Below are 18,710 nucleotides of genomic sequence, written 5' to 3' on the forward strand. Positions count from 1 at the left end.
ATCCTATCAAGCAGGTTGCTTTGTCCTGAACCTGGTCTGAGTGGGTTTGAGTGTGTGGAAACTGCACTGATCCCAAAACGTAGAATGTGTACCGTCACATTCCTGGTTAGTGTCCTGTACGTGGAGAGAAGGCTTCAGATGCCACTCATCGATGGTACCCAGGTCCTAACCTGGTCTTGCAGCCACATTTGAATTGAATTATAGTCAGTGGCAATTCCCGGATGCTGATGATTCGGACTTATGATGGTGATGGCATTGAATGCCAACATTAGGTGGTTGGACCAAAGGATTCCAAATACATTTGTTCTCAAAGCAGCACAAAAAAAACACTCAAAATAAAGAACACAATAATGATAAAAAAAAAACAAAATAAGTACATGAACTTAAGATTGCTTATATACTCTGAGGTTCCTCCTCCAGCGGGCAGCCAATGAAACAACAAAAGCACAATGGAACCCGTTGAAGAAAACACCGAACACCCAACAGGTGAAAAAAAAGAGCAAATAGCACAAATGGCAAACTTTGAGCAAATAACACATAGAATATCAAACTAGGAGAGCGTCAATGATCAAATCAAAGAGTGCCAATGAGTGTTTCTGAAATGGATTAACTGTTACAAAATTTATTACTACTTGGAGTTGAAGATAATAGGTGCCACTGATCACAATTGGAAGTGAAGGAAACACGTTTGGTTTGCACCAAGTCTAGGTGAGCAGAATCAGGGGTAAATGAGGAAATTGGTCAAGGCCTGGTAGGGGTTTGCCTGGAATTTGGAGATTTGAGGAATGGGGAGTGGAAGTGGTCATGGGTTAAGGGTGACAGGTCATCAGGAGGTCGTGGGACTGGGGTACAGCCATAGTGTGGGTAGAGGACTAGGGCAAACTGCTCAGACAAACTGAAAATGATAGAAAACTTATCTAGGCATAAAAGATGATTTGTGAAGGGAAGTAGAGGCATTGTGTGGCTCTCAATGGCTCAGTATCCATCTGTTAGAGTCCTTTAAAGCTGTTTCCTTTAAATTTACATCATTTGCTCATTCACCCTGCTTGAAGTGAGGCCGACAGAAGATGAGAAAACAGGGGCTGTCCCAGAGATTCACACAGCATTAGCAAGGGAGGCCAAGACACCGAGCAATCACATAATCTCTTTCACCATTTTCAAGCTTTCTCATGTAACACACACAAAATGCTGGCGGAGCTCAGCAGGTCAGGCAGCATCTATGGAAATAAATAAACAGTTGAGGTTTCGGGCCAAGACCTTTCTTCAGGACCGGAAAGGAATGGGGAAGACACCAGAATAAAAAGGTGGGGGGAAAGCGAAGGAGGATAGTTAGAAGGTGATAGGTGGGTAGGAAAGGTAAAGGGCTGGAGAGGAAGGAATCTGCTCTTTTGAGTACATGCCCAGTCTGAGCCCTTTGCTAATATTATGTTCTAAGTGACATCTGCAACAAAGCTTCAGAATCACCTGATTGAGAGGGATTGGAACGTACAATGTGACCAGATGGACTTCATTTCAAGAACAGCTGCACTGATAAATCTTGGCCTTCAGACACATGACCAATTATCGATCCAACTTAGGAGTTTGCGAAGATTTGGTACGCCACCAAAAGCACTCAAAAATTTGCACAGATGTACTGGGGAGGCCATTCTAACTGACCGGTATGGGGAGGTGGGGGCACTGCACAGGATCAAAGTAAGCTTCGGAGAGTTGTAAACTCAGTCAGCTCCATCGTGAGCACGAGCCTCTGTAGTATCCAGGACATCTACAAGGAACAATGCCTCAAGAAGGCACCATCCATCACTAAGGACCCCCATTATCTAGAACATATCCTCTTCTCACTGCTACCATCAGGGAGGAGGTACAGGAGCCTGAAGGCACACACTCAACAATGCAGGAACAGCTTCCTCCCGTCTGCCAGCAGATTTCTGAATGGACATTGAACCCGTGAACACTACCCCACTATTTTTTAAAATTTCTATTTTTGGACTACTTATTTTAATTATATATATATATATATTTTACAGTAATTTACAATTTTTTCTCTATTATTATGTATTGCAATGTACCGCTGCTGCAAAGTTGACAAATTTCATGGCATATGCCAGTGATATTAAACCTGATTCTGATTCTGAACTGATTCCTTTCATGAGGCTGGCAGACAAAACATTCATCACTGTTGAGAAGGTATCTCATTAGTACATCTCTAGGGGATTTAGGAATGGGTAATGAGTGCTTGCCTTGCCAACAATATCCACGTACTATAAATAAATACAAACATTTATAAATCTCATGTGCCAGATATGGAAACGCTAAACGCGCCATTGTACCTCAGAAAAATGTTTAAATAATCATATGGAATGAAGCTAAAAGGTGAAGAGAAGCAGCAAAAATATGCAATTTTCTTCTCAAATTTTTGGATATTGACAATCCTGTCTGAAATGCAATATTTTGGCGCGTTACAGATCCTCATACACACCTGAGTCAATGAAACCCAGGGCATCTGCAAGAGCCAAGCACCTGTTCTCTATCTGCTTTGTATTCTGTGTTGCCAGTTTATTATGGTAACTAGACACATGAGTGGGGCGTGGTAAAAGCAAAGGGAATAAGTTATGTATTCATGCTTTGTTCTGTGTGCAGTTTGCAGCTGGGGACTGACGGACATCGTATCTTTTGTTGATTGCTCAATTACGCTTAACTTACACTTGGCTTAAGCTTCATTGCAAATAAAGGATCGAATACATAACTTCGACTTTTGGAACAATCGTTATTGGAGCTGAGGGTGAGTCATGCAAGTATAACAAATCCGTGGGGGTCACCAGCAGCGGCAAGTTGGTTTTGTTAGAATTGGCCGTGACAGCATCTATTTGCATCATCATCATCGTAGCTTGTCACAGCAGACAGCCACTCTAGTGTTGTTTGGTTGATGTTGAGCAGGTCAGTGTCAGCTGAATCAGGTGAGAGTGGGCAGTTGCGCAGAATGTGTTCAACGTTCTGCACCCTTTCACCACACTCACAGGATTTGCTGGTCTTTAAACCCCACTTCACCATATTGTCTCCCGTCCTACAAACTCCTGCTCTCGCTCTGTTGAGAGTGCCCCACTTCCGTCTGTCAAGCAGTGCCCCGTCTGGTAACATTTCTGTGGGGTCTGGCGCTGTATTGTTTGGTGGGGTTCTGGCTTCTGTTTGTTGCCAGAGGTCATTCCTGTATGGCTGGGGGGATGTTCCGTGCGGTAGTTCCTCCACTGTAGCAATCCTGACATTACGCGCCGGACCAAGTGATCCAGTGGGTGGTGAAAGGATAAACCCTCAGCCCACTGGAAATCATGAAAATCTATCTGCAGATAAAGCAACATAAACAAAATGTTGGAGGAGCTCAGCAGGCCAGGCAGCATCTACGGAACAGAGGAAACAGTCGACGTTTCGGGCCGAAACCCTTCATCAGGACTGGAAAGGAAGAAGGAAGGAGTCAGACTGAGAAGGTGGGGGGCGGGGAGGGGAGGAAGAAGTACAAAGCAGCAGGTGATAGGGGAAACTGGGAGGGGGGGGCTGAAGTAAAGAGCTGGAAAGTTGATTGGTGAAAGAAATACAGGGCTGAAGAAGGGGCAATCTGATAGGAGAGGACAGAACACCATGGAAGAAGGGGAACGGGGAGGAGCAGCAGAGGGAGGTGATGGGCAGGTAAGGAGGTAAGGTGAGAGAGGGAAACAGGAATGGGGAAAGAAGAAGACTATTAAATCTAAGTACACACATAATCGACCTGAAGTCCAGGATACTCCACAATCGATCGTCCCATGACTCCCAAGGAATTCAAAAGTGAAAATGCCTACATTTTAAAGCACATGTAGTAGAACTCACTATTTTCCAATACTCACAGCATTTGATGATAAGTTGGACATCGAGCTGTTGACATCCATTTCAGGGGCCAAATTAGATGTGGAGCTGTTGATATCCACATCTTCTGCTTGCAAGTTGGCCTCTTTATTGTCCTGGGAACTAACATTATCAGCACCATCATCAACGTCAACATCATCAATTGGAACATCACTCTGCAATTGGCAAGGAAATAAGAAATCAGGGCAAGAAGCTGATCAGCAACCTGCATTAAGATGTCAACGCGGTTCTGATTAAAACTAATATCCAGCTTCAAATACAATCCAACAAAAGTCCGATGAACTGCAATCTACAGTACTCAATTATTAATATTGTTTTCGTGCTTCATTTAATACCTCCTTTCTCTCCTCCACCCTTTACTACCACTCTCACTTTCTTTCCTGACTCCTCTTTGTGTTGTCTCCTGTTTCTTCAGCTTTCCTTCCACTGCTCTCCCACCTTCCTCTTCTCCTTGTCACCCTCTCTCCTCCTCTTCTTCTTCTTACCCTTTTTTCTCTTTCCTTACTTTCTAACTTATCTCTCTTCAGTCTTCTCTTCCTTATCTTTGTCACCTCCTTCCACTTCACTTTTTCACCCCTTTCTCATCGCCCTTCATCGTTTTCATTCTCTACCCTCACATTCTTCCCTCCCTTTCTCTCCACATCCTTCCTTCTCTCCGTCCCTCTGCTCTGCATACCTAGCATCCAAGGTTCAAAGTAAATTTATTATCGAAGTACATATACTATATTTCACCTTAGACAGCCCTGAGATTTGGTTTCTGTCTCTATCCTGCTGTAAAGTGTCCTTAGCCGGTTCATTTTCCTCCAACCCTAATATTCAGCATCTAGAAACGCTACTAGCTCAGTGCTTGTTCAAAGTTCAAAGTTCAACATAAAATTTATTATCAGGGTACACACATTCGACTCTGAGAGTCCCCTTCCTGTGGGCATACTCAGCAGGTCTAGAGAATAGGAACTGTAAACAGGATCAATGAAAGAGCAGGGGCACAGGAGACAACAAATGGTGCAAATGCAGATATTAATAAATAGGAATAAATAACGAGACCATAAAATAACAAGATAAAGAGTTTGTAAAGTGAGATCACTGGCTGCGGGAACATCTCAGTAGATCAGTGTAGTTATCCCTGTGTTGAGCTCTGTACCTCCACTGCAATAACTGGCACCAAAATCTTGTTCTCAGTTCCCGACGAGTCATTGTCCACAGCAACTAGAGTATAAATAAATGTTACAAATCAGTCAACATTACCATGGGGGGCGGGGGAGGGTACACAAAGTAAACACAACAATGCATTGTCATGGGATTGCAGAATGGGCGAGGGATTGCCAACATGTCTAAAAACCATTTCTTGGAAATTAGTTTCCCTTATGACACTTTTCAAAATTATGCAATTTAAAATTAACTTTATTGTTGCAGCTGAAATATGGTATTAAACATTTCCAAGTTGTTTAGTGGCAGGGTGGAAATATGTCTTCACCAATGGAGGTGTAAGCTGCTCCTTCCCTCTGCTAGCCTGCAGGTCACCCTTGGGCGAGGTGTAGCACCTGCTTAGCCCCCAGATCAGGGTCATGTGAAGCCATGGGAGCAGGTGGTGGATGGTCGTATGAACAGCTTTTGCCTATGACAAGTCCTGGTTATGGGACCACTGACACCAGACAGTCAATCTCCAAAGGGTGTTGATAATGGCTGGGGTCACTCATCTTGTAAAGACACTGCCCAGAAGAAGGCAATGGCAAACCACTTCTGCAGAAAAATTTGCCAAGAACAATCGTGGTCAAGACCATGATCGCCTGCATCATACGACACAGCACATGATGATGATGATTATTAGTGCAGGCCTGGAAGCTCACCCAGGCTCTTCTCGGCACAAGACACCCTGTACCCAAATATAATTTCTATTTCAGTCAGCCCTGAGACGACCTGGGCTACTTTTCCATGGGAATGACTATCAGTGGCCAATGATTATCACACTGCAGCACTGGATTGGGATCCTATTGGATGGGTTCCTCTCCTAATCTTTCCTTCGCCCATCACAATCCCCCCCGCTGCCCTCTCAAACACTGCAATGATCCCCGCTCCCCTTCGTCCACTCCTCAACTTCCCTCACAAGTACTTCCTGTCTCACCTCCACATCCCACTTCCATTGGGATTCAGGCTTCAATTAACAACTCTCTCTTCCCAAACCACTCTGATTCCTCTTGACACTGACCCAGAAACCCACCAAGGTCCTAAGTGGAGGCCTCTATTTTCAAACAACTTCACCATCCCTGATTAGAAATTCCAGTGCATTAAATACGTGCAAAAATTCTTGCCAACAGATTCTTGAAAGCAAAGCTCCTTCCTCTCCAATCCATCTCTGGCCACCTACACGTTGAGGGCAGTAATCTTTTCAAACATTCACCACCCTATCTTTCCCCAGTTTGCATCAGTGCACTCTTGCATTCCTTCTCCTGAATCCCCCAAACCCAGCCTCAGTCTAGAGTGGCACACTTTAAACTGAGGACAAGGACCATCCAATTGTCACTTCATCTACGCCCCATGGGGGTTTGGGATGCCTCAAGAGTCACAAGACCTGAACCTTTCATCTACTATCATCTCTCACAAGTGCAGTCTTCTCCACTGTAAGGCCTAGAATGACAAAATTCTCCATAGAACTCAAGACCATTTTACCCCTGTCTTCCCATCTCAATCCCAAGAGGACCACAAACTTGTTGTAGGGTTTGGAGGCTCGCATGCCTCAGTGACCCATTGAGCTATGTTGGCCAGAAGCCAGGGCTTTATACTTTGGCTCTTGATAGGGTCATCCATGCCAAACAGGTCAAAGGGTAGAGGTCAGACTAAGGGTGGTTCACCAGTTCTCAAGATTTGTGAGTTCAGCTCAGGGATAGCAAAACTGATTGGTTAAACAAAACTATTACAGAAACAGCAAAGAAGAACCCTTTTACATTAGTACACAATGGTATGCCTGAGTCTCCACCTGGGATTTGCGTGACCGACATTAGTGAAAACCGAGCCACTGACATGATGAAGGAAGCCCTGAACACTGCCAGCTGCATAATGGGCAGTACGCTCCCAGCTCAACACAGTTTCAGAATCCCCTCAGGAAAATAAATGCTTGCAATGGAATATTTATTTATGTAGAAATGACACATCAACCCTAAAATCTACAAAGTCAACTTTTACGTCCAAATGCCAGCCAGGATCCAACTCTGTCCTTGAGCTTTGATCAATCTCTACCCCATATTTACCTTTTGTCTCAGAGTCCTCGTTACCATCCTGCTTGATCTGAAAGGTCAAATAAAAATATTAGACAGGAAAAGAGCAAAACAGCCATTTGGGGGAACTTTAATGAACTTTGGTTAAAGATGTAAAATTAATTCACTTTCGAGATGATGACCAAAATTTATTTTCCTCTAATTTGTAAATGGTAAAGTAACAATAGAAGGGATATTTGTAACACAGTATATTCCAATGGGTGGTACTTCTTATATGACTATCATTGGAACATATTGCGGGATCTGACAGTGAGACATTCTATGGGGTTTCTTTGTTTCGTGGATGTCTGTGACAAGGACAAATTTCAGGTTGTATACTGTATACATACTCCAATATTAAATGTACCTTTGAACCTTTGAGGTCACCCACAGGCTGTGATGCACTATCTATTACTCCAAAAGACGAAGTAGAGTAAATACTGAAAGGCTTTTATTAACAGTAAAATGGAGCCATGTCTATGCTGAATATCTGTCCTGGACTGAGGGAGGAGCAGTGACACAATTGCCTTTAGTCAGGTCAGGGGAGCCACAGGAGCAGTCAGCAGAGGGGCGTGTCCAGGCATGTCCAGACAGGAAACCCAGTTACAACCTATACAACCCTGACGAAGGGTCTCGGCCTGAAACGTCGACTGTACCTCTTCCTAGAGATGCTGCCTGTCCTGCTGTGTTCACCAGCAACTTTGATGTGTGTTGCTTGAATTTCCAGCATCTGCAGAATTCCTGTTGTTTACAACCTGTATACATGGTTTACCACAGGCTGTATATGCCCAAGAGAGCATGAAGGCTGTTCTACACACAGCCAGGATTTGGACATCTCTCTCCAGGATTGAAACTTCTTTATTTGCTTACAGTACTTTAGTTGTGGTTAGGGATAGGTTATATTGCCTGACAGTCCTCTTGCCTGGTCTTGTCTCACCACCTGTGCCAAAGTCTTTTATCCTTGTGTATCGAGCTTGACAGACTTCCCTATTCAATAGTAAACAGCACACCATGAGATGCAATATCAATCAACAGAAAGGGGAGGTGAATAGGACAGATGTTGAGATGAAAGATCAGCTATTATCTTTGCCATCAGATGTTGAGATAAAAGATCAGCTATGATCTTTGCCATCAGACGTTGAGGTGAAAGATCAGCCAGGATCATATTTAATGGTACAGCAGGTTTCAGAAGCCAAAGGGCTTACTCTTGTTCTGATTTCTTGTATTTAGACAAAGAATACCTAGAAATTAAAAATGGGAATGTTGGTTAAAAGAAATCATAAACACAAGGAAGTCTGCAGATGCTGGAGATCTAAAACAACAAAATGCTAGAGGAACTCAGCAGGTGAGACAGCATCTATGGAAATGAATAGATTGTCAACATTTTGGGCCGATACCCTTCTTTGGGACAGAGAGGGAAGGGGGAAGATGCCAGAATAAAAAGGTGGGGGAAGGGGTAGGCTACCTGGAGGGTGATAGGTAAAGCCAGGTGGGTGGGAAGCACAAGGGCTGGAGAAGAAGAAATCTGATTGAAGAGAAGACTGGAGCATAGGAGAAAGGGAAGGAGGCGGAGATCCAGGAGAGATGATAGGCAGTTGAGAAGAAGTGAAAGGTCAGCGTGGGGAATAGAGGAAGGGGGGAGTTGTTTACTAGAAGGAGATAGAAGAGATATGATCACATGTGGAACGTTGAATTTGGAGAAGTTTGTAAGTCATCAGTTGGTCACAATCACAGTATAGGCTGTGATCCTAGATTTGACCTTGGAGGCAGGAAATTGGACCTATGGATGTTAAATTCAGTATCAAAGGAGGAACCTTGAGAATAGGACCGGACCAGAGAATTGCATGGAATACTTAGCATACCAACAAGACATTTGGTACAATTTGGCCATGCTGATGTTTATACTTAATCTGAGTCTTGTCACATTTCAATTACTTCATCTCCAATTACCTCAGCTTTTCTGCACGTCCCTTCTATTTCCTTCCCCTCTTGTTTTGTTTTAAAAACTTTATTTACTTTGTATCTTTGGCAATGAATCAATGATTAAATATGGATATTCAGAGGATTGAGGAATAGACAATAGACAATAGGTGCAGGTGTAGGCCATTTGGCCCTTCGAGCCAGCACCACCATTCACTGTGATCATGGCTGATCATCCACAATCAGTATCCAGTTCCTGCCTTATCCCCACAACCTTTGATTCCATTATCTTTAAGAGCTCTATCCATCTCTTTCTTGAAAGCATCCAGAGACTTGGCCTCCACAGCCTTCTGGGGCAGAGCATTCCATATATCCACCACTCTCTGGGTGAAAAAGTTTTTCCTCAACTCCATTCTAAATGGTCTACCCCTTATTCTTAAACTGTGGCCTCTGGTTCTGGACTCACCCATCAGCGGGAACATGCTTCCTGCCTCCAGCGTGTCCAATCCCTTAATAATCTTATATGTTTCAATAAGATCCCTTCTCAGCCTTCTAAATTCCAGAGTATACAAGCCCAGTTGCTCCAATCTTTCAACATATGACAGTCCTGCCATCCCGGGAATGAACCTTGTGAACCTATGCTGCACTCCCTCAATAGCAAGAATATCCTTCCTCAAATTTGGAGACCAAAACTGCACACAGTACTCCAGGTATGGTCTCACCAGGGCCCTGTACAACTGCAGAAGGACCTCTTTGCTCTTATACTCAATTCCCCTTGTTATGAAGGCCAGCATGCCATTAGCTTTCTTCACTGCCTGGTATACTTGCATGCTTGCTTTCAGTGACTGATGTACAAGAACACCTAGATCTCGTTGTACTTCCCCTTTTCCTAACATGACTCCATTTAGATAATAATCTTTTCAAAAGGCTTTTGACAAGGTCCCACACAGGAGATTAGTGTGCAAACTTAAAGCACACGGTATTGGGGGTAAGGTATTGATGTGGATAGAGAATTGGTTGGCAGACAGGAAGCAAAGAGTGGGAATAAACGGGACCTTTTCAGAATGGCAGGTAGTGACTAGTGGGGTACCGCAAGGCTCAGTGCTGGGACCCCAGTTGTTTACAATATATATTAATGACTTGGATGAGGGAATTAAATGCAGCATCTCCAAGTTTGCGGATGACACAAAGCTGGGCGGCAGTGTTAGCTGTGAGGAGGATGCTAAGAGGATGCAGGGTGACTTGGATAGGTTAGGTGAGTGGGCAAATTCATGGCAGATGCAATTTAATGTGGATAAATGTGAAGTTATCCACTTTGGTGGCAAAAACAGGAAAACAGATTATTATCTGAATGGTGGCCGATTAGGAAAAGGGGAGGTGCAACAAGACCTGGGTGTCATTATACACCAGTCATTGAAAGTGGGCATGCAGGTACAGCAGGCAGTGAAAAAGGCGAATGGTATGCTGGCATTTATAGCAAGAGGATTCGAGTACAGGAGCAGGGAGGTACTACTGCAGTTGTACAAGGCCTTGGTGAGACCACACCTGGAGTATTGTGTGCAGTTTTGATCCCCTAATCTGAGGAAAGACATCCTTGCCATAGAGGGAGTACAAAGAAAGTTCACCAGATTGATTCCTGGGATGGCAGAACTTTCATATGATGAAAGACTGGATGAACTAGGCTTATACTCGTTAGAGTTTAGAAGATTGAGGGGGGATCTGATTGAAACGTATAAAATCCTAAAGGGATTGGACAGGCTAGATGCAGGAAGATTGTTCCCAATGTTGGGGAAGTTCAGAACGAGGGGTCACAGTTTGAGGATAAAGGAGAAGCCTTTTAGGACCGAGATTAGGAAAAACTTCTTCACACAGAGAGTGGTGAATCCGTGGAATTCTCTGCCACAGGAAACAGTTGAGGTCAGTTCATTGACTATATTTAAGAGGGAGTTAGATATGGCCTTTGTGGCTAAAGGGATCAGGGGGTATGGAGAGAAGGCAGGTACAGGGTTCTGAGTTGGAAGATCAGCCATAATCATACTGAATGGCGGTGCAGGCTCGAAGGGCTGAATGGCCTACTCCTGCACCTAGTTTCTATGTTTCTATCTGCCTTCCTGTTCTTACCACCAAAGTGGATAACCTCACATTTATCCACATTAAACTGCATCTGCCATGCATCAGCCCACTCACCCAACCTGTCCAAGTCACCCTGCATTCTCATAACATCCTCCTCACATTTCACACTGCCACCCAGCTTTGTGTCATCAGCAAATTTGCTAATGTTACTTTTAATTCCCTCATCTAAATCATTAATATATATTGTAAACAGCTGCGGTCCCAGCACTGAATCCTGCGGTACCCCACTGGTCACCGCCTGCTATTCCGAAAGGGACCCGTTAATCACTACTCTTTGTTTTCTGTCAGGCAGCCAATTTTAAATCCATGTCAGTACTCTGCCCCCAATACCATGTGCCCTAATTTTGCCCACTAATCTCCTATGTGGGACTTTATCAAAGGCTTTCTGAAAGTCCAGGTACACTACATCCACTGGTTCTTTGTAAAAAAACAAAGTTAACATGCAGATTCCTGAAATGTTAACTTTTTCTCTTTTCATGGACACCACTGGCTGAGTATTTGTTGTTTGCGTGAAATTTCCAGCATCAGCAGCTTGTTTTTTTGCTTTGCAAAGATTCTGACATCATCAGTTTTTTTTTCCACAGTGGTTCCTCCACTTACATGACTTCCTGCCTCGTGATCCTCTGGTCTGCATTCTGGCTCAGCTGTACACATCATGGTCTTTCTCAGCAAGTGTGGCAAGCATTGGATATATGATGTGTATCAGACACAAGCTCCGCCTGCTGGATATTCTGTCTTCCTGACACTCCCTCTACGTGGCTAGCTGACAGTCAAACTCTCCTTCCTACAGCAATATTTTTAAAAAAATCTGGTGCATGACTGTGCTCTTAAATAAATAATTCATGAATTTCCTTTCTTTCCTCTCCTTCCTAATGGGTGTCTCCAGCTCAGATTCCATTTCAAAGGTTCTGGCACAAAATGTTTCAGGGCAAACTTTTCGTGCGTCCGTTCTCATTGGAGTTGGGTTGCTCTCCATCTGTCCCCTCACACTGTCTGCACTTAATTAATTATTTAATTTTCTGCAGTTTACTTTTTGAAATAATTTGAGGTTTAGATTCAGGTTGATGTAAACTGATAGATAACTTAATCATTAATTCACAATTAATCATTTACAATTTTGTAAATATAGCTTGAATGTAATCATAAATTGCATTTTGCTTTTGTTAATATTAAATACTTACTAAGTCAATTTTAACACTAACCACTAGAGGTAATACAAAGGGGAGATTACCTGAAGATACTCAGCAGGCCAGGCAATATCTGTGGACAGAAAAACAGAGTTAAAAGTTCGGCTTGACGACCTTCCATCAGAACTGGAAAAGCGAGAAGTTTTAAGTTGCCGAGAGGGAGAAGACTGGGAATTCCTGACACTCCACTTGCTGTCAGAAATGGGAGAGCAAAGGGAATTTGTGATATGGTGGAGAACAAAATTTCCACATGATCGAAATGCTGTCTAAGAAGTGATGATAAACGTCAGTTAATCAGAACTGGTCTGTCTGGAATCTAAACGGACAAAGGTGAATGAGCTTAGTAAAGAGAAAGAGAGAGAGAGAGAGAGCAAAAAGATCCATGCTGGAATTTGTGATATAGTCAACAGATTGCTGGAAATCTGGCATAAAAGTGAAAACTAGATATAATCAGGAGACAAGACTGGAATTGTGAAAAGAAAAAAACAGACAAATACTTCAGATGGATGGCCTTTCATCTCAACTGATCAGTTCTGACATGAGCAAGGAAGGCTAGATATCTGAAAGTGTTGCAATGGATATTCGGTCCCAAAGTCTGCAGAATGACTCAAGAAGATGAGGTTTCTCCTCGAGCTTAACTGAGCTCCTTTGGAAGACAGGGAGGTTACAGTGGGAGAATTAAAGTGACAGCTGAAAGCTCTGGGTCTCTCTTCGGTCTAGCATTCTGCATCCTTGCGACTCAGTATTGAATATAACAATTTCAGATAACCAGCTTTTTTGTGCTTGTCTCACTACTGATCAGTTCTGCTATAAAGTCATCTATCTGTACATCAAATCAGTTTTTCTTTCTACACTGACGCTGTCTGAAATTATTGTCTTTTATTGCAAATTTCCAGCAAGTTGGTGTTGTGCATCTCTCAGTTCCAACAAGTTCCTCTCTCTCTTCCATTAACCTTTCTCTTTTTGCATTTCCAGACAGACCAGCCATGGAATAACAAGCATTCACCATCTTCTCTCAGATGACACCAAAAGCATTCCTGGACAACTTCGGTTTCCACTGCGCAATAAACATTCCCTTTGGGCTCACCACCCCTCCCCCTCAAGGCAACTTGTTTCTTCATCTTCACCAATCTGGTGAAAGGTCTTCATCCAGGTTCTCTGCAGAGAAGTTGCCCGCCTTGCTGAACAGCTTCAGCATTTTCAGTGTTCACTTTAAATTTTCCAGTGACTGCCGTTTTCTTTTGCATTTGTACAATTATCCATATACGTATTGTAATTGTCTCTGGTTCTGCCGGTCTTGGCGTTATATTACTTTTCCACTTTCTCTGAAGCAACTATTCACCATTGGAATGTTGCCTTCTAGCTAAATTGAAGGGATGTTGCTGAAAATAAAAATGACATCAATGGTGTAGGAGGTTACATTTTGTGTGGAGGGTAGATTGGCTAGCTCAGTACGTCACAACCATTGAGCACGTCTACATGAAACGTCTACACTCAGCATCCATCATCAGAGACCCTCACCACCCAGGTTACGCTCTTTTCTCACTGAGCATTCAGGTAGAAAGTACAGGAGCCTCAGGACCCACACCACCAGGTTCAGGAACAGTTACTACCCCTTGATCATCAGGCTCTTGAACAAAAGGGGATAACCACACTCACTTGCCCATCCATTGAGATGTTCCCAATAATCTCACTTTAAGGACTCTTTATCTCATTTTCTCGTTACTTATGGCTATTTATTTATATTTGCATTTGCACTGTTTGTTGTCTTCTGCACTCTGGTTGATTTTTCATTGATTATGTAATGGATTTGCTGAGTATGCCTGCAGGAAAATGAATCTCAGGGTTGTACATGGTGACACGTATTTATTTATTCATTCATCCATCTGTTTATTTGTTTGTTTATTTATTGAGAGACAGTGCGGTGTGTACCCTTCCGGCCCTCTGACCCCCACCACCCAGCGACCCCCATATCACCCGAGCCTAACCACGGGACAATTTACAATGACCAATTAACCCACCAACCGGCACATCTTTGGACTGTGGGATGAAACCTGAGCACCCAGGGAAAACCTATGCAGTTATGGGAAGAACTCCTTACAGGCAGTGGTGGGAATTGAACCATGTCGCTAGTCCTGTAAAGCATTGTGCTAATCGCTCTGCCACCCCAAATTATGCATGATATTGGTTATTATTGATGGAATTGAATACAAAAGTAATAAGGCTATTTTTCAATATATAGGACAGTGATAAAGGCTGTATCTGGAGGATTGTGTAAATAGTCATTTGCTTATGTAGGAATGAATTTTAAGTAGGTAATTCAGAGGCTTACTATGAGGAACTATTGTTGGTAGAATATCAGATAGTGACCAGTAGGTGTACAAGAGTAAGACAGATAAGCTGGTTGAGTGGTGTCACAACAACAACCTTGCACTCAAGACCAAAGAATTGATTGTGGACCTCCTCATTGAGGGATCAGCAGTAGAAAGGGTGAGTAGTTACAAGCTCCTGGGTATCAACATCTCTGAGAATCTATCCTGGGCCCAACATATCAATGCAGTTACAAAGAAGGCACAAAAGTGGCTATATTTCATTAGGAGTCTGAGGAGATTTGGTATGTCACCAAAGACACTCAAAAATTTCTACAGATGTACAATGGAGAGCATTCTAACTGGCTGCACCACCGTCTGGAAGAGCACTGCACAGGATCAGAAAAAGCTGTAGAAAGTTGTAAACTCAGCCAGCTCCATCACGGGCACTAGCCTCCCCAGCATCCAGGACATCTTCAAATGGCAATGTCTCAAAAAGGCAGCGTCCATCATTAAGGACCCCATCACCCAGGACATGCCCTCTTCTCATTGCTACCATCAGGGAGGAGGTACAGGAGCCTGAAGGCACACACCCAACGATTCAAGAACAGCTTCTTCCCCTCTGCCATCAGATTTCTGAATGTACAATGAATCCACAAACACGACCTCATTACTTCTTTCACAAGTTATTTAATTTATATATATAAATGCAATTTAGAGTTTTAAAAATTATGTATTGCAAATTGCAATGTACTATGGCTGCGAGAAAAACAAATTTCACAGCATACGCCAGTGATATTAAACACGATTCTGATTCAAGAATATTGGATTAATAAAGAAATGGTACAAATTTAAAGGGATGTAAAAAGGATACAGGATTATGCAGGCACAAATCTCTAAAGGCACTGAAAAGGCAGAGTTTTTGATCTTAGAGCAGAGATAGGTTGAGATTTGATGGACAAATTCAAATTGTGAAAAGTAAGTAGATCATCAACTCAAGGGTTACCAGGATTAGCAAAAGTAAATTAGTAAAAGGGGTCATGGGAATTCTATTGTTTTAATATTTAATTTTATTTAAGTAAATATTTAAGAGTGGGAATGTTCTGCAAGAAAGGACAGTGGAAGTGAATTCAGTAGTCTCTTACAACAGGGATATGATTTACATGCTGGCTATCTGTGATACTGCAGCAGGTATTTTTATTTAGTGTAACACACACAAAATGCTGGAGGACCTCGGCAGGTCAGACAGCATCTATGGAAATGAATAAACAGTTGGCACTTCAGGCCAAGGACATTCTTCAGGACTGAGAAGCAAGAGGGAAGACAGCAGAATAAAAAGATTGGGGGAGAGGAATTTGTCAGTGTATCTGTATCAACTTGTGCATATGACAATGAACTCGACTGGAGGACTAGAAATCTAAATGGGATATGTGAGGCCAAAGTAAAAGGAGAAAGGTAGGATTAATTTGTTATCTCTTTCAAAGTATCTACTATGTTCAATACTACAGCTTCAGTTGAAGATTTGGCAGCAGGAGAAGGTGACAGATATATGAAACAGAGAGTAAGGGTGCGTTAAGACTGAACAGATGAGGGTGGGCAAGAAAGAAGTGGAGGCAGCCGTGGAATTCAGAAGGTTATTTAGGAGGACATCAGATAAGTCTGAAAGTAATTCAGAAGTGCAAGGATGACAGAATCTTGCACTTATAATGCGCAAGAAGACTCAATTTAGCCCGATCATACCTTTGTTGCCCCTCTTAAAACTATTGCTTACTTCAGACCTTTTAAATTCTCTTTCAAAGGTTCATTTTAATATCAGAGAATGTATACGGTATACAACCTGAAATTCTTCTTCATAGGCATCCATGAATATCAGAGAATGTAGACAGTGTCCAATCTGAAATTCTTACTCTTCACAGACATCCATGAATATCAGAAAACGTATACAGTATACAACCTGAAATCCTTACTCTTCACAGACATCCACGTATACCAGAGAATGTATACAGTATACAACCTGAAATTCCTATTCTTCACAGACAGAGTTACTATCTTTTGTTTTCTCTCCCGTCACCTAAACTGTACCAACACTAAAGCATCTAATATATTATTCTACACCTTTCCCACCTCATCAGTATCCTTGCTGAATGAGGGTTCCATGAAAAGAAGACAATTAGTCAGGAATTTTTGCCTTTTCCAACGGTGACGTGATGGGAAAGAAATTTTTGCATGTTCCACATGGTCTCTGATCACACCAGTACAGTTCTGGAGGAGAGCTCCTGGTCATTTTCAAATTCACAGAATATTTATCAATAAAATTTCAAGCTGGTTAAAAGTTGTAGTTTGGTACACAAGTACATCAGAAATTAGTCTTAATCACTTAAAGAACTAACCTGGGCATCAGTGTCTAAAGTAAAAGTTTCCTCATTTGATGTAACATAGCATTCGTCATTAATTGAACTGTAAATTGAAGAAACGGGGACTATCAGTGCAAATATAAAGCCAGACCAGCAGAGCACATCTGCAGTGCGATCTTGTGCTGAATTGACAGCCACACCATATCCTCATTCTGATTTTCTACCTACGCTGGCCACTCAGCCCTGCATCACATCCATGATCCACCCTCATTCCCACCTCCAACCCTGACTTCAGCCTTGAATCCCCATTGCACCCTCCACTCCAGCCTCATATTTGCATCCTCAACCTAGCCTCGTACCCACACTGTAATGAGTTCTTCAGGCCCGTGTGGGGTGCCGGAAAGCATTGGGCTCCGAGGATTTTAGACCACCTGAATTGGTTTATTGCTGTTTAATGACAGTCGTTAATCATTTAGAGTTCCTTATGTTTTTCTCTAGCGACTTGTTCTTTGTATGCAGTCTGCCGGTGCCTTTTTGTTTAAGCTTGTTAACTTTATTTTGATAGGCTCAGGGATTCCTTGTTATTTGTGTTATTTAAGCGGATGCCTGATTAGCCCTGATCGCTGGGTCCTAGTTTTGAGAATGCTACTTCTCGTGGTGTTCCTCGGCTCAGCCAGCGATGTTCTTTTGGAATGATCATGAATAAACTTTTGTTGCTGTCTCCACATCAGAGTCTGACTTTTCTTCCACGCTTGGGTTCCGATATTGCCTGTGCACATTGAGATACACATTACTCCCTGATTTCCATCTCACATCTGTACTCTATCCTCAATTCAACATCACCCCCAGATTGCATTCAATCCCTCCTTCAGTATCACCTCTGAAATGCACCCTCACCCCAGTCTCATTCCCACACAATACTCCCTCCATCTTGCACCAGCACTGCGTCACGATGCATCAGGGATCTTTTATCATAACAGTCAAGATATTTTTCTTTACCTGTTGTTACTTCCTGACTGTTGGTAATTTGTCTCATCCACTGCTGTATTCACCAGTTCAGAATTAATTGTCTCTTCGTTAGTTACAATGACGTTCTCATTCTCATGTTCCTCTTGGTTGCGGTCGCTCTGTTCGTCAATAATGACTTTCTCCTCATTAGTTGTCACCCTCTTTTCTCTTTTATCTATAATCAGACAAAAATATATTGAAGTAAATGATAAATTCAATCTGAATAATGGCTCTTTTGGATTCTCTCAAGATGACCCCAGTTTTAGCGGTAAAACTAAAAACTGAGAAGAGGTTTGGTTCTGGGTAAGTTACAGTATCCAGGCAACAGACTCAGAGATGTGTTCTGTACATGTAAGCATGCCTAAAACTACCTTGCATTTTCTTTGAATAGAAAGGATAACACATGCTATACTGCAGTAGGCCGAGAAATAAGAATCACAGTCACCTCTTGTAAATTACAGAAATGATCAACTGCTCTTTTTTCTTGGATAACTGTTGTCACACTGTAGGAGCCATGCGTCTGTTCTCTATCTGCATTGTATTCAGTGCTGTGCATTTATTATGTTAATTACGGTAACTAGTCACATGGGTGGGGGGGCGTGGTAGAAGTGAAGGGAATAAGTTGCGTATTCATGCTTTGTTCTGGACAGTTTGGTT

At 42.6% G+C, this 18,710-nt stretch overlaps 1 protein-coding gene across 1 annotated transcript in view; it reads right to left on the minus strand.

Moving 5' to 3' along the window:
* LOC140190626 (synaptotagmin-like protein 1) overlaps positions 1 to 18,710 on the minus strand; it is a 67,138-nt gene that overhangs the window by 18,971 nt on the left and 29,457 nt on the right. The window contains exons 4-8 of the mRNA XM_072247346.1: positions 18,045 to 18,228; positions 17,082 to 17,148; positions 7,137 to 7,173; positions 5,033 to 5,097; positions 3,873 to 4,046 (exon numbers count right to left, since the gene is read on the minus strand). Coding sequence (XP_072103447.1) covers positions 3,873 to 4,046; positions 5,033 to 5,097; positions 7,137 to 7,173; positions 17,082 to 17,148; positions 18,045 to 18,228 — 527 coding nt within the window. The remainder of the gene's footprint in view (positions 1 to 3,872; positions 4,047 to 5,032; positions 5,098 to 7,136; positions 7,174 to 17,081; positions 17,149 to 18,044; positions 18,229 to 18,710) is intronic.

Source organism: Mobula birostris, chromosome 30 (genome assembly GCF_030028105.1).
Source record: "Mobula birostris isolate sMobBir1 chromosome 30, sMobBir1.hap1, whole genome shotgun sequence".
NCBI classification, from domain to species: domain Eukaryota; kingdom Metazoa; phylum Chordata; class Chondrichthyes; order Myliobatiformes; family Myliobatidae; genus Mobula; species Mobula birostris.